The sequence below is a fragment of the Anabrus simplex genome, chromosome 4 (assembly GCF_040414725.1).
Source record: "Anabrus simplex isolate iqAnaSimp1 chromosome 4, ASM4041472v1, whole genome shotgun sequence".
Lineage (NCBI taxonomy): Eukaryota > Metazoa > Arthropoda > Insecta > Orthoptera > Tettigoniidae > Anabrus > Anabrus simplex.
In genome coordinates this window covers 132477795-132490716 of record NC_090268.1, presented here as the reverse complement: position 1 = coordinate 132490716, position 12922 = coordinate 132477795, and the positions used below count along the sequence as shown (strand labels likewise).

At 39.2% G+C, this 12922-nt stretch overlaps 1 protein-coding gene across 1 annotated transcript in view; it reads right to left on the bottom strand.

Annotated features, from left to right (window-relative positions):
• LOC136872496 (ribosome biogenesis protein BOP1 homolog) overlaps positions 1-12922 on the bottom strand; it is a 115258-nt gene that overhangs the window by 40736 nt on the left and 61600 nt on the right. Inside the window, exon 8 of the mRNA XM_067146304.2 lies at positions 3222-3431. Within this exon, the coding sequence (XP_067002405.2) occupies positions 3222-3431 (210 nt within the window). The remainder of the gene's footprint in view (positions 1-3221; positions 3432-12922) is intronic.

The following is a 12922-nucleotide window of genomic DNA, read 5'->3' as shown; positions in this document are numbered from 1 at the left end:
AAAATTGGTTCAACACAACATGATGAGCATGTCAGAACATCAATAGGAAGATATGGAATTGGAGAAAGAAATGAACGGGGGAACAGGCTTCTTGAGTTTGCAATTCAGAACAGGTTCCCTATAACTAATACAGTCTTCAAGCATCACATAGGCACATGTACACATGGACTTTGCCTGATGGTCAATATAAAAATCAGATTGACTACATCCTGATCAGTTCAAGATGAAGGTCTTCTGTAATGGACACCAAAACCTGTCCAGGTGCATTATGTGGCAGTGTTCATCAGCTTCTTAGAACAGAAATAAGAATAAAACTTCAAACAAAAGTTAAAAGATCACACAGGATACCACAAGTAGTTAATATGTCGTCATTCAAGGAATCATTGGCGCAAAGAGCCTCCATATTACAGGATCCAGTAACAACAGCAGAAGGGCTGTGGAATGTGACTCAAAACTGGATAGAGTCCTCTTTGAATGAATCTCGAGTACCAAACACTAGAAGGCAACAGTGAATCTCTGACTTGACTCTTCAGCTTCTAGAAGAAAGAAGGTACGTTAAAAAATCTGGCATTAACACTAAAGAAAAAAGAGAGCAAATGTTTGATCTTGATAGGATTCAGTCTTCTTGTAGAAGAGATAAGAATAATTTCCTTAGTAACATTTGTTTTGAGATTGAAGACCATGCAAATCAAAACCACAGCAAGGATCTTTTTGACAAAATTAGAATAATCACTCAAGAATTCAAACCATATTCCTGGAATGTACAGAACTCACAGGGTAATGATGATGTGGATATAAAGAATGTTCTGGAAACATGGAGATTGTACTGCCAGGATCTGTACAGTGAACAATGTAATGCACAAGACCAAGTGAAGATAGACAAACAGTCAGATCCTGAACCTGACATCCTCCGAGATGAAGTAGAAATGGCTTTGAAAATGCTGAGAACTGGCAAAGAGTGTGAACCTGATGGAATAAGTGCAGAAGTCTTCAAAGCTACAGGCGATGCTGGAATTGAAATGCTGTTGAAAATCTGCCAAGCAATATGGAATTCTAGAAGCTGGCCCGAGGAATAGGTACAGTCAATCTTTGTCCCAATCCACAAGAAAGGATCGAGGAAAAAAATTTGGAAATAATCGCCTAATTGCTTTGATTTCACATGCCAGTAAAGTTATGCTTCATATCCTGCATAAGAGACTCCGAGCATTCCTAGAGTATCAAATTCCTGAAGTCCAGCCTGGATTCATGAAAGGAAAAGGCACTCGAGAACAGATCTTAAGCCTAAGACAAATCATAGAAAAGGCTAGAGAATTCAATGTTCCGGTATGCCTGTGCTTTATTGATTACCATTCAATACTGTCAAATGGAACCATCTTTGGAAAATTTTGGATGACATGGGTTCGCCACTCCATTTGATTGATCTCCTCAAGTCCTTGTATAAGGAAAATACAGCCACTGTGAATATTCAAAACAAACAGTCTCAACAGTTTCGTACGAGGGCTGGAGTTCGTCAGGGATGTAGCCTGTCACCGTTACTTTTGAATCTCTATGGTGAAATATGCAATGAGAACTGCATCAGTATATGTACCGTACCAGTATATGTAGTTATATATCATCTTCTTATTATTATTATTATTATTATTGGGAGGAAGGAAGCTTGTAGTTTTCTGTAACCAATAATCACACTATCATAAGCGATGGAACCTCATATTTTACGTGAAATCCGAACCACCGGACGTGACTTTCACGTCGAAAATCACAGATGCATTAATCGGGATTCGAACCCAGTCCGTCTTGATGGTTGTAAGCAGTTTGACCGCTGTGCCATCTCGCCCCTTCTCTATTATTACTTGCTGCGATATTAAATATACGTTTTATCATTCAGTGATCGTATTTGATGCGGAGTTAAAGATTTATTAGCCCCTCATGCCATGTTGCCATAGCGCAGATTCGCATGTGTAATCCCGCAACGCTGTCAAGTAAACACGCGATGATCGCTTTTAAATATATTACGCAGACATTACGCAACTTACACATGTGGTTTTTTCCACAAAATGTACATTTGTCCTTCTTGTAAACAATATATTAACATTACTACTAAAAGTTACCACAATTCGCAGAATTTAGAAAAAACGTAAAGGTATGTGAAGTTTAAAGTCCGTCCCATGTAAACACCGATCGCTACGTTTAAAAGTTTATAAAATCTTATACATCAGGTTTATAATAATGAAATTTGTGGGGATTATTAAGTATCATCTAGGCAATATTAGGCATAAATCTCAATTTGTTTCGGTGGTAAGTTTCATATATATGTTAAAAAGAAATGTACAAATGTAAACACGCGACGCCTGGAATTGGCCGTGTGCTACTTTTCTTTATATGTACTTTTATTTATAACTAGGTCAAACCAGTTCCAAGTCCCTTAGAAATGTCTGGCAAAGGGCATCTAAATCACTTCAGAATGCTTGGCAGTGAATGTGTTAATAATCTTAACAACACATGCCAGGTTTGTCTACAAGTATGCAAGAATTGCACTATTTTAAAATGTTATCTATAAACATTCCAAGGTATGAGCTGATTCCACTTCCTGTGCTCAAATGATGTAACTCGTACAATAAGCTCTGAACTATTAGGTAGAGAGAGATAACATGCTGAAGAGAGGAAAGCGCGAGGACAGAAACTTCCTTTTAATCACTTATGAATGTGCAGACAGATAGATCCATCAAAGTGAGGGAAGGGGTTAAAGTGTAAATCATACTGAACCTGTGTATATAAAAAAATCAAACAGTTCCTATCATCACTTCAAGAGCATTTGGGTTAACTAACTCCAAGGGCTCCACAGTACATATTGATGGACACAAAGTACAGCAATGCAGATGTGTTGCATGCAGTTTGCCACAATCACAGAACTCTGTGTTGGTTGGGAAGTGCCACTTCTGTAAGATCCCCTGGGATCTGCTTACTTCTATGCTTCGTCTGCTTAAGGACATCTAGATCGTCCATTTTGCTGTGTGGCTATGAGCTAGCTAGGAAATGTGGAAGGAGCCTCTCCTAAGAGTACGCTACACCAGACCTTCAGGTATCTCCTGGGCAATGATAATATACTGGCTGATTCTTCCTCTCCAGAAGTACTACAGAAATAGGCTGCAGTAACCAATGAGAGATATGTAAATGCCAGTACTTACAAAGGGACTAAATTAATATATATTAAGCCCACTTACTCAACACATCCTGTTCAGGAGGATCCTCTAAAAGTGAATCTGTCTTCTTGACTACCAAATGGTCTACGAGACCAGGGTTCACCAACAGTAGTTTACGGTCTGCAGCAATAGCCAAGAGAGATAGAGCCTGGTTGGGACACCAACTCACACTTCGAACGACTCCTCCTGCAGAAATGGTCTTCATGCACCGGCCAGTTGACACTTCCCAAACTGCAAAGACAAGGTTGTTTTTTCAATTCATAAAATGTACATTTAGTCTTCAGTTCTGAAATGCAAAATGGTCTATAATTATGATAGCTTCTTAATATTACAATATGCAGGGAGACTCACTGTAGTTTTTCACCACAAATATCTTCCGACTAGTTTAAGATAGTGAAAAGCAGTTTTTGTGAAGATGAATAACAATAAGAGGCACAGGAGAAAGCATGTTTTAATAAGCACTGAGTAAGTGATGTCAAGTCTTTTTCCTGAAAATGGAACTATACCGATTTCTGTCGCATACATAGTGCGTCGTAGATAGCGTAAGGCTTTAATAGCTCAAACGTCAAGAAAACAAGGGCTATGAATAACTTGTATCTTGAGATACAAACTCTACAACCTCCCTACATCTTCCTCGTTGACATCGGTTGTGAAGTTTGAATGTATATACCCCTTACTTCCTTAGTTCTGAAAGTCCATATTGCTGCTAGATGTGCTGCAATAGCCCCAGAAACATTGACAACAGTTTGAGGATAGGTGATGGTGCATGCAGAAGCATGTTATACTACAATAAGGTCATCTCTTCCAACACACACTCTAAAGCATCATTATGAGGCACGTAAATACACACCACATGGATATTCTACCCTTCCAGAATAATTAGGTTCACGTTTTCTTTTTGCACATAACTTTAATAGAAGAAGGATGTTGATCTCCACAGCCTGAAACTTATTTATTAATGTAAAAAACACGCATCAGCTCTCCCCTGTGATATGGCATGTTTATTTGTTACTTTAAAACATTCTCGGTGACTAGTTCAATGAGCCATGCAACCTTCACTTGCGACTTACACATTCAGAACTTTGAAGACATGGGGAGGGCGATGTGTCACAGGTTGTTTGTATGTGCACTCTCCTCAGAGACAACAACACAAGGTACGAGTTATATGCAGCCCTTGTTGTCTTCACCTCTGGGCAACTAATTTCCGACTATGACAAATTTGATAATGCACACATTTTAATACCTCTTATCGCCAGGGCTACACGTCTGACTGGAAATAATGTGTATGTGAAAGGAACGGTTATTTTTACATATGAATAAAGGAAGTTGGCATCGCTATCTTAGGGCTTATTAAAGCATGGGACACATTGCACATTCCTTCAAGTGCCTCTTTTTGTTTTACATTTAGATGAAATACCCCTATTTGCTATCTTCAACTAGGTAGTCAGAAGATATCAGAGGTGAAAAAACTTTGGTGGACTTCCCTATAAACACTGAAAGCATGAAAATTATTTCCATTAACCGTAAGTAGCAAGTGTACAGCTTGGGTTACACTAGAGAATATAACATACAGTAAAACTTCCTTTATACGTTTCACACTTATATGCTTTTTCAGCGGTCTGGACAAAATCCTATACATATTACGACGAGTTATTTCATTTATACGTCTTTCACTTTTGAGTTTTATGCTGATACTCTTATATTCTAAGTCCTTGAAGGCAAAATGCTTCGTTTATACATTTACAATGGTTTCAGTCTTCAAAATCGCAAGAAATATTCTAAACACAAACTTATGATTCGCACTGTACTTCTATTGGAAATCGTACATCTATGCGGATGTTTGGTAGTGTGAGCGACCTGGAAGCTATTTTCGAGCTTACTCTTTGGTGTTCTGTGCTTCAGGAGTGACCAGTTTTGATTAGCATCGTGAGATTCGTGAGTAGTGACAATGGTATTTAAGGTAGACTGAGCAGTCCCCATTTTCTTAGCAATTTTAACTCTTCTCATGTTGCCACTTTCCTTCGCTACACTCAAAATTCGTAATTTTTCAGCAATCGTAATGCTCGTTCTTTCACTTAGTACAGTTTATAGCATTCTGAAATGGAATCCATAATGTGAAGGAACATGAAATGTACAATCGATGAAGGGATTTCTGAACAGAATGCAACTGAAGAATGTGAAGATCCCAGTGGAAGATTGTTTATTACAGTGGTTCAGGCAACAGAGGGCAGAAGGCATTCCAATCAGCAGATCAATGCTTTGCGAAAAGGCAAGTAAAGCTATCAGACTTGGTGTCGAAAATTTTAGTGCTACCTCGGGCTGGCTACACGAATTTAAGGTTAGCCATGGTATCGGCAGTCATAATGTGTGTGGGGAAAGCAGAAGTATCGATGTCGAGACTGTGCAAGATTGGAAGGAAAATCGTTTGAAGGAACTGAACTCTCGATTTGCTCCTAAGGACATTTTCAGTGTGGATGAGTCAGGCCTTTTTAAAATTTAATGCATGGGTGAACAATGGCATTCAAAGGGGAAAAATGTCATGGTGGAAACAAAGCAAACGAGTAACAGTTCTGTTATGTGCCAATAGTGATGGAAGTGCAAAACTGCTTCCATTGACAATTGGCAATTTTCAAAGCCACATTCTTTTAAAAACATTGCTACACTCCCATGAAATACACCAACAATAAGAAATCCTGGGTCACTGGAAATTTTTCCTACGAATTGCACGAGTGAGCTGCAGCCGCCCGATCTTGGATTGATACATAACATAAGTTGCATTAACCTAAGATACTGGTGCAGCAAGCAATCAGATGTGTACACTTTGGAAAGGACGAAAGGAAGCTCAAGATATTACAGGTAAGATTTCTCTCATTTATTTCCTCTTTTCATATGTTTACTCATGTTTATATGAAATATTTGCCTAGGACTTCGCACAGTACCATGCATTAAGGGCCGTTTCACACTAGGAGGCAGGAATCGGCTACCAGCCGCCCACGCTTGTGGAACATTATTTTAAATGGAGCTCTTCACACAGGGTTACTCTGTCTTGGTGACCGGCCTTGAAGTAGTTCACTCACGCTACCGGCAGCCAAGGCAAATTTTGCAACCCCGACTGGCGACTGCTGGTAAACTATCGTTGTGCACTGGGGTCTTCACATTCTTCAGTTGCATTCCGTTCAGAAATCCTTTCAGCGATTGTGCATTTAATGTTCCTTCACATTATGGAATCCGTTTCAAAACACTATAAACTGAAATTATATTCAGTATGAATGATGTCCAGCTCCTTGGCTAAATGGTTAACCTATTGGCATTCGGTTTAACTCATTCCACGGTATGCACTAGCCGTGTGTCTTTGTGGGTGTGCTATTTACCAACTGATGAGCCCAACTTAACATGCTGGGGCGAAACGCTGACAACCAAGAATGAGTTAGCTGGAAAATCTATAATGTCCAATAAAGGACCAACTATAGTGGTATTATAAATTTACTCATTCGGAACAAATATTTCAGGTTCCCTATGGGAATCAACATCTGTATAATCTGATGGTCAGGCAGGCATCAATTTTTGAAAATGAGACAAAGTCTCTCATAGTACATTGGGACTGCCAGTTGCTCCAAGTAGCCTACGCAGTACCTCCATGGTATGTACTAATTATGTGTCTTGGTGGGTATGCTATTTACCAACTGATGAGTCCAATTTAGCACACTGGGGCGAAACGCTGGCAACCAGGAATGAGTTAGCTGGAAAATTTATAATGTCCAATAATGGACCAACTATATTGGTATTATGAATCCTAGGTGTCGACAGGCTCTGCTCCATTCGCTTGTCGCGATTTAACCTATATTCTTTGAGCACGCGAGTGTTGTTCTTTGTTCACAAAGTTGGCGTTCCTTGAATGTTTTGGTCTTTAAAGGTTATGACATATTTTAATGAAGTGTTAGAGTTTTTGTGTTACAACTTCATCCTTTGCCGTTTCCTGTATTCGTTGGACTAATTACATTCATTCCAATGACTGGGTATACCGCTATTAGCGAAGCCCATTAAATTATGAAGAACAAGAATTACATTTGTTTCACATGTGTGTATGTTCTTTACCATGTGCATATTCTCTGTTCACGAGGTTGGTATCGTGTTCATTTAATGGTTTAAGACTTTGTGTGCTTTGCTATTTTTTAACGAAGTGTTTGACTGCCTTGAGTGTTTGTTATAATTTTATGTGACGTTCAGTGATCCAGGTTCCTTCCGATGTTTCAGTAGATATCAAGACATTTGTTCTCGGACATTTTCATACACTATATTCCTATTTTAGATTATCATGAATAAATCCAACAAGAAACAGTACTTGATTCAAAATCAAAGAAGTGATGATGAGTTAGTTGTTGGCATTCAGACTTCGAACATAGTGAATGATCTCCAGGATACAGATAAATCCCTTTTCTTTTCATCAGTGAGAAACTACTTTCATACTGCCTGTGACTACATCATGAACAAGTTTTCCAATCAAGGATGATGTATTAAAGCATGCTCAGGTTGCTAGGTTAGACAAAATTGGAGATGCACAGTTTTCTTCCATTTGCTCTTTCTTGGGAAAGTTTCCTATCATGTTATGCAAGGAAGAGAATGAAACTACAGATGAGGTGGTGAGTGAGCTTCAGAGTCAGTTCACAGGTCTTCAGGTAGATGACACTGGTTGCAAATAGAGATGCTGCAAGTGATTCCAGTTGGGCACAAATATAAAGAATTCATGGAGCCGATGGACTTCTTAAGTATAACTGTTTTTCTAGAGTAATGCTCTCTATTCTCACCATACCCCACAGCAATGCAGAATGTGAACGTGTTTTCAGCCTTATGAAGAAAGAGTTCAGATCATCCATATCCAATGAATCTCTGTAGTCTATTTCTATTTTGAATACCAGGAGTTCTGGCCCCTGTTATGACAAAACATTTTCTCAAGACTTTTTTGCAGGAAGCTAAGAAGGCCGCAACTATGACTTTAAATTTGAACTAGCGTGTGATTTGCAGTGTGTATTATTTCTTGCCTGTGTTACATTAAACAAGTTTTATTGTGCAAAGCCTTTTTCAATTATCACATATCTGCTTAATTTATCACGGAAGACCTGTCATGTATGCTCCAAACTAACATTCACCACGTCTGCTGCTGTTTAACATGGATTTCTTCTTGATTATGTTCATCTACAAATCATTGGCCTATGATGTAAGTAGATATGGTTTCATTGAAGTATCCTGTTAAAAGCATAATTTATTGTATTTTGTAGCATTGTACCACTGTTCAAAAAACAAAATATGAAGAAATGTGAAAATTACAGAGGTATAAACCTATTAACACATGGCTAAAAATAATGGAGAATGTCATAGACAAAAGACTAAGGGTATCGTTGTAAGTCGCGATTTTATTTTACGTAAATAAATATCAAACAAGAACACGTTCACTTCCTTCTTAAATTACTTTATTTACACTGTACGTCACAACACACAATTACACACAGTAGCAAATGACACTATATACAACACTCAATAGCGGAGTACCCTGAAGTCGATTCTGACAAGTACAGATATCAACAACACTGACGCACGCACTATAACATACTCTCTCTTGAATTCCCCGCCTCACTCACTCACTCACTCGAGTCCAATGATCTGACTCCACCTCGGAGCCCAACAGTCACTCCCAGATCCATCACTTGCCTGAGTCCCAAGAACTAAGATCTGTGAACTTAGAACTGACTTTACTGACTGACAGCTCGATATTTATACTACTCGATCAACCGTCTAGAATGATCGACTTCTGGAAGAGTTCTTACAACACTCTAAGGGACACACTCGAAACATCGATCGACCAGCTAGTCAAATGGGTCCTCGAATGTTCCTTCGCTATTTAAAAATGTACATGAAAATATCTACAACATTCGTAATGTCTCTACATGTATCTGGATAATAAAAGCTTACAGTAAGTTTCCAGAACCCTTCATATATACCAAATTATAGTACAATAAGTCTAACATACGAACATTATGGAATTTTCTACTGCTTTCGACTCTATAGATTTTGAAGTTATACAATTTTATACTACATATTTCCAGAGAAACCATATACTAGTCATGTTTAACACTTAATAAAAGATAATTTAGCATTAAATCGACTATAATTAAAATATATTAAACATACTAATAATAATGTTATTTGTTTTACGTCCCACTACTTTTTAAGGTCTTCGGAGACGCCGAGGTGCCGGAATTTAGTCCCGCAGGAGTTCTTTTACGTGCCAGTAAATCTACCGACACGGGGCAGTCGTATTTGAGCACCTTCAAATACCACCGGACTGAGCCAGGATCGAACCTGCCAAGTTGGGGTTAGAAGGCCAGCGCCTTAACCGTCTGAGCCACTCAGCCCGGCATTAAACATACTAATTGAAGGTTTTACACCAATTACGATGGTGTACCTACGACAATTATCCCCCCTAAAAACCTTCAATATCAACCCTGTACATTCCTTATTCTAGGTCTTAAATTATATCTAGGTGTCCTTACATCTATTTCTATGCCTCTCTTAGTCCTCACTATTCAAATTACACCTAGACTACCTCAATCACACTGTCTTCTCGTTGGCGTTGTTGAAGTTCACATACTGCAGCTAGATAGTTCAATCGATGGCCACCACCTTCCCGTGGGGGTTCCGCTGGGTCTGGCTGACGGTGTCCCTGTTCTCCGTAGCAAAGATCCGCACGTCCTCGCGTGGCAGTTGACACTCCACTGACTTTCCCCTTGGTCACGCCTTTGTGCTCTGCCACGACGTACGCGTCTTCGCAGTCCACCGGTGTGATGCACGGGAGAGGCTCGCACGTTGTGGTCTTGGTCCCGTTGAGTCTCCTCTTTTTCCGGGGTGCTAGATTAAACGTTCCTACCGGCATATGATTTTGTACCAGGACTAATGCATACCTGCCAACTTTTAGAAACCAAAAATAGGAAGATTTTTTTATTCCTGGATTTCATCACATATATTCCACCACGGTCTAGGTGAAAAAAGGTCAAGATAAAAGGCATACATATCTACAGTTACAATGCGAATTGACCGTTAAATTTCAAATCTTAAACTACCAAAACATAAAAATGGTTACAAGAAAATGTACCTTATCATTATCATTTATGACACTTAAACGAATAATAATATTTATGTCACACCGACACACGCAACAAAATGCATAATATCGTATTTTCTCGCGTAATTAACGCACTTTTTGACGAAAAATACAGGCGAAAACTTTGGATGCGTAAATTATTCAAGGAATTAAGATATTTACAATTCATTTACATTTAAAAGATGCATCAAATATAATATAAAAACACAACTGGTTCAACTCGTTTGCGGTTATCGTCATTTGGCGTAAAATTCCGGAGTGAGATTTTTCCTGAAAATTCAAATAGGGTATATCAGGTAAGTTAGACACGTGGGATTGAAGTACCGACTGGAAAACATTCTTCCCATTACGAGCTGACAATACGACCTGGAGTGAAAACATGAACTAATAAAAGTACAATTCATGTAATGCCATAACAATGACATACCGGCAAAAAAACTATCCAACACGAGAAGGGCCGGGCATCGAAGGAGGGACCCTGCTACATTACCCCAAACCGTTTGTATCCAATCGTGTACGAGTGACGTGTCCATCCATCCTCCTTCTTGAATACGAACGTGGATCACTCGCGGAAATTTTGCTTTGGGCATTGTTTTTCGTTTTAGATCAATGTAAAGTGTAAGCTTTCTGAGATCAGCTGTTATAGCAAGCATTGCAGTACATCGTTGTTTTTTGCTTCCAGTAGCGCGTACGATAACACTGTATGATCCTTTCTTATCGATTGTTCGACTTTATTCCTCACTTTACGCTTCTCAATCACAAAACGATGAAAATCGTTTAAATCGTTCGTCATTTTTTGGCATGATGATGTTCTTCGCTGAAGAGGAAGTCCATTTCTCTTCATAAAATTAATCAAGACTCGGCTAACCTTCAAATCCGAGACACTGATTCCATGTGCAGCGGTTATTTCACATTCTTTAAAATACTGCATTTCGTGAGAAATTGCTTATCCAACGTTGCGTCACAAAATCATATATTTAAGCAGATCCTTCTCTACTTGCGGAAACTTGCCGCTTTTTGGTCCGCGAAATGCTTTGCGAGACATGTTGGCCGCTTGACGTGCACTTCTGTTACCGCGGTAGCCAACGTTTCATTTGGGCATTGAATACACGCTGCCCTCTTCCCGTATGTTTCGGTGTAACTGATCACCGCGAGTTAGTATGATGCAGTATTACTCGAATACTGTGGACTGACAATTTTGAGATCACAGAATGTCCCGTACCCGAAACACTCGTAAAACTAGTGCCGGCTAATAACAGGACGTTGCCCTGTATCTGGAATGCCCGCTTTCGCAATAGGAAGCCTGCTACTTGAGTAGATGACATCTTTATTTCGAAACGCATCCGGAGCTGCGTGATGGATGTTCGAAGTTGTGGGAGCGTCATATACGTGAACATTTGTTTTTGTCCACTTTGGACCCAAAAATATTGGGATGCGTAAATTATGCAAGGGCGTTAATTACGCGAAAGAATATGGTAGTTTCTTTATCAGACGGTAAAATGAACGGAAAATTATAGGTATCTCTGAACACTTGGAGATAACGTTTGTTATATTTTTGGCCTTAACGAGAAAATAAACTACCTGAAACTGTCACCGACACAACCCACTTAAAAACATTCAACTCATTAAAATGATGCACTTAAATACGCGAAACTACCACATACAAAACAATTCTATATGTCCCATACATTATTAACATACGACTTTGGCAGTGGGGGAAAGCATGCAAATGCAAGAAAAAAAGGGGCCTAAAACTCCGACGAAACTACACACAGAAACGATGTTAACAGCGCGCGAACAACAATAATAAACTCGTTCTTTCATCCCGATTAACTGAGTCGCTAGCGCGCGCCAGCCTGTCTTGCTTGCAGAACAATTGCCGCCCCGAATCCCCAGCTGTATAAAGCGGACACGCTGCTGTGGTGAGCGGGAAACACGATACACGAAGGCGCAGGACGAAATACTCATGAAATAAAGCATCAAATAAATACTCTTGAAAATGAGGTTTCGTAAATTACACAAACACATAAGAATTTATAGTAGGGGAAGAGTATTGGCCGTACTAGAAGTTATATTGGTCAAAAATAGGAAGAAGTAAAAATAAATCGGAAAATCGGAAGACGAGTTAAAAACCGGAAAGTTTCCGGGTCAATCGGAAGGGTTGGCAGGTATGCTAATGTCTTGGTTACGTGGCACCCTCGCTTGTCGGTTGCCGTCGCCACAATGATCCCGTCGTCCCGTGGAGTTGTCATTTCACAACGCCGGAGCCGCCATCACTGCTTGCGGGCTTCACCCGTGTCTCCAAATTTAGCCAAATAATTGTATAAAGGAAATAAGTTATAATATGTCGCATAAAATATGCTACCAATTTTAATCTAAGGTTTTATGGTGTACACCAAATTTTAATAGTCATGTAAGAATATGTTCAATTTTTTTAATATATATATATATATGTTGTAAGTTATGTTAATATTATACTTAGGCCTTGTCACAAAGTTTCCTATGGCTGATGATGGCATACAAATAATGCCGAAACCGGTCCCAATGTTTGAAAGGTAATATGTGA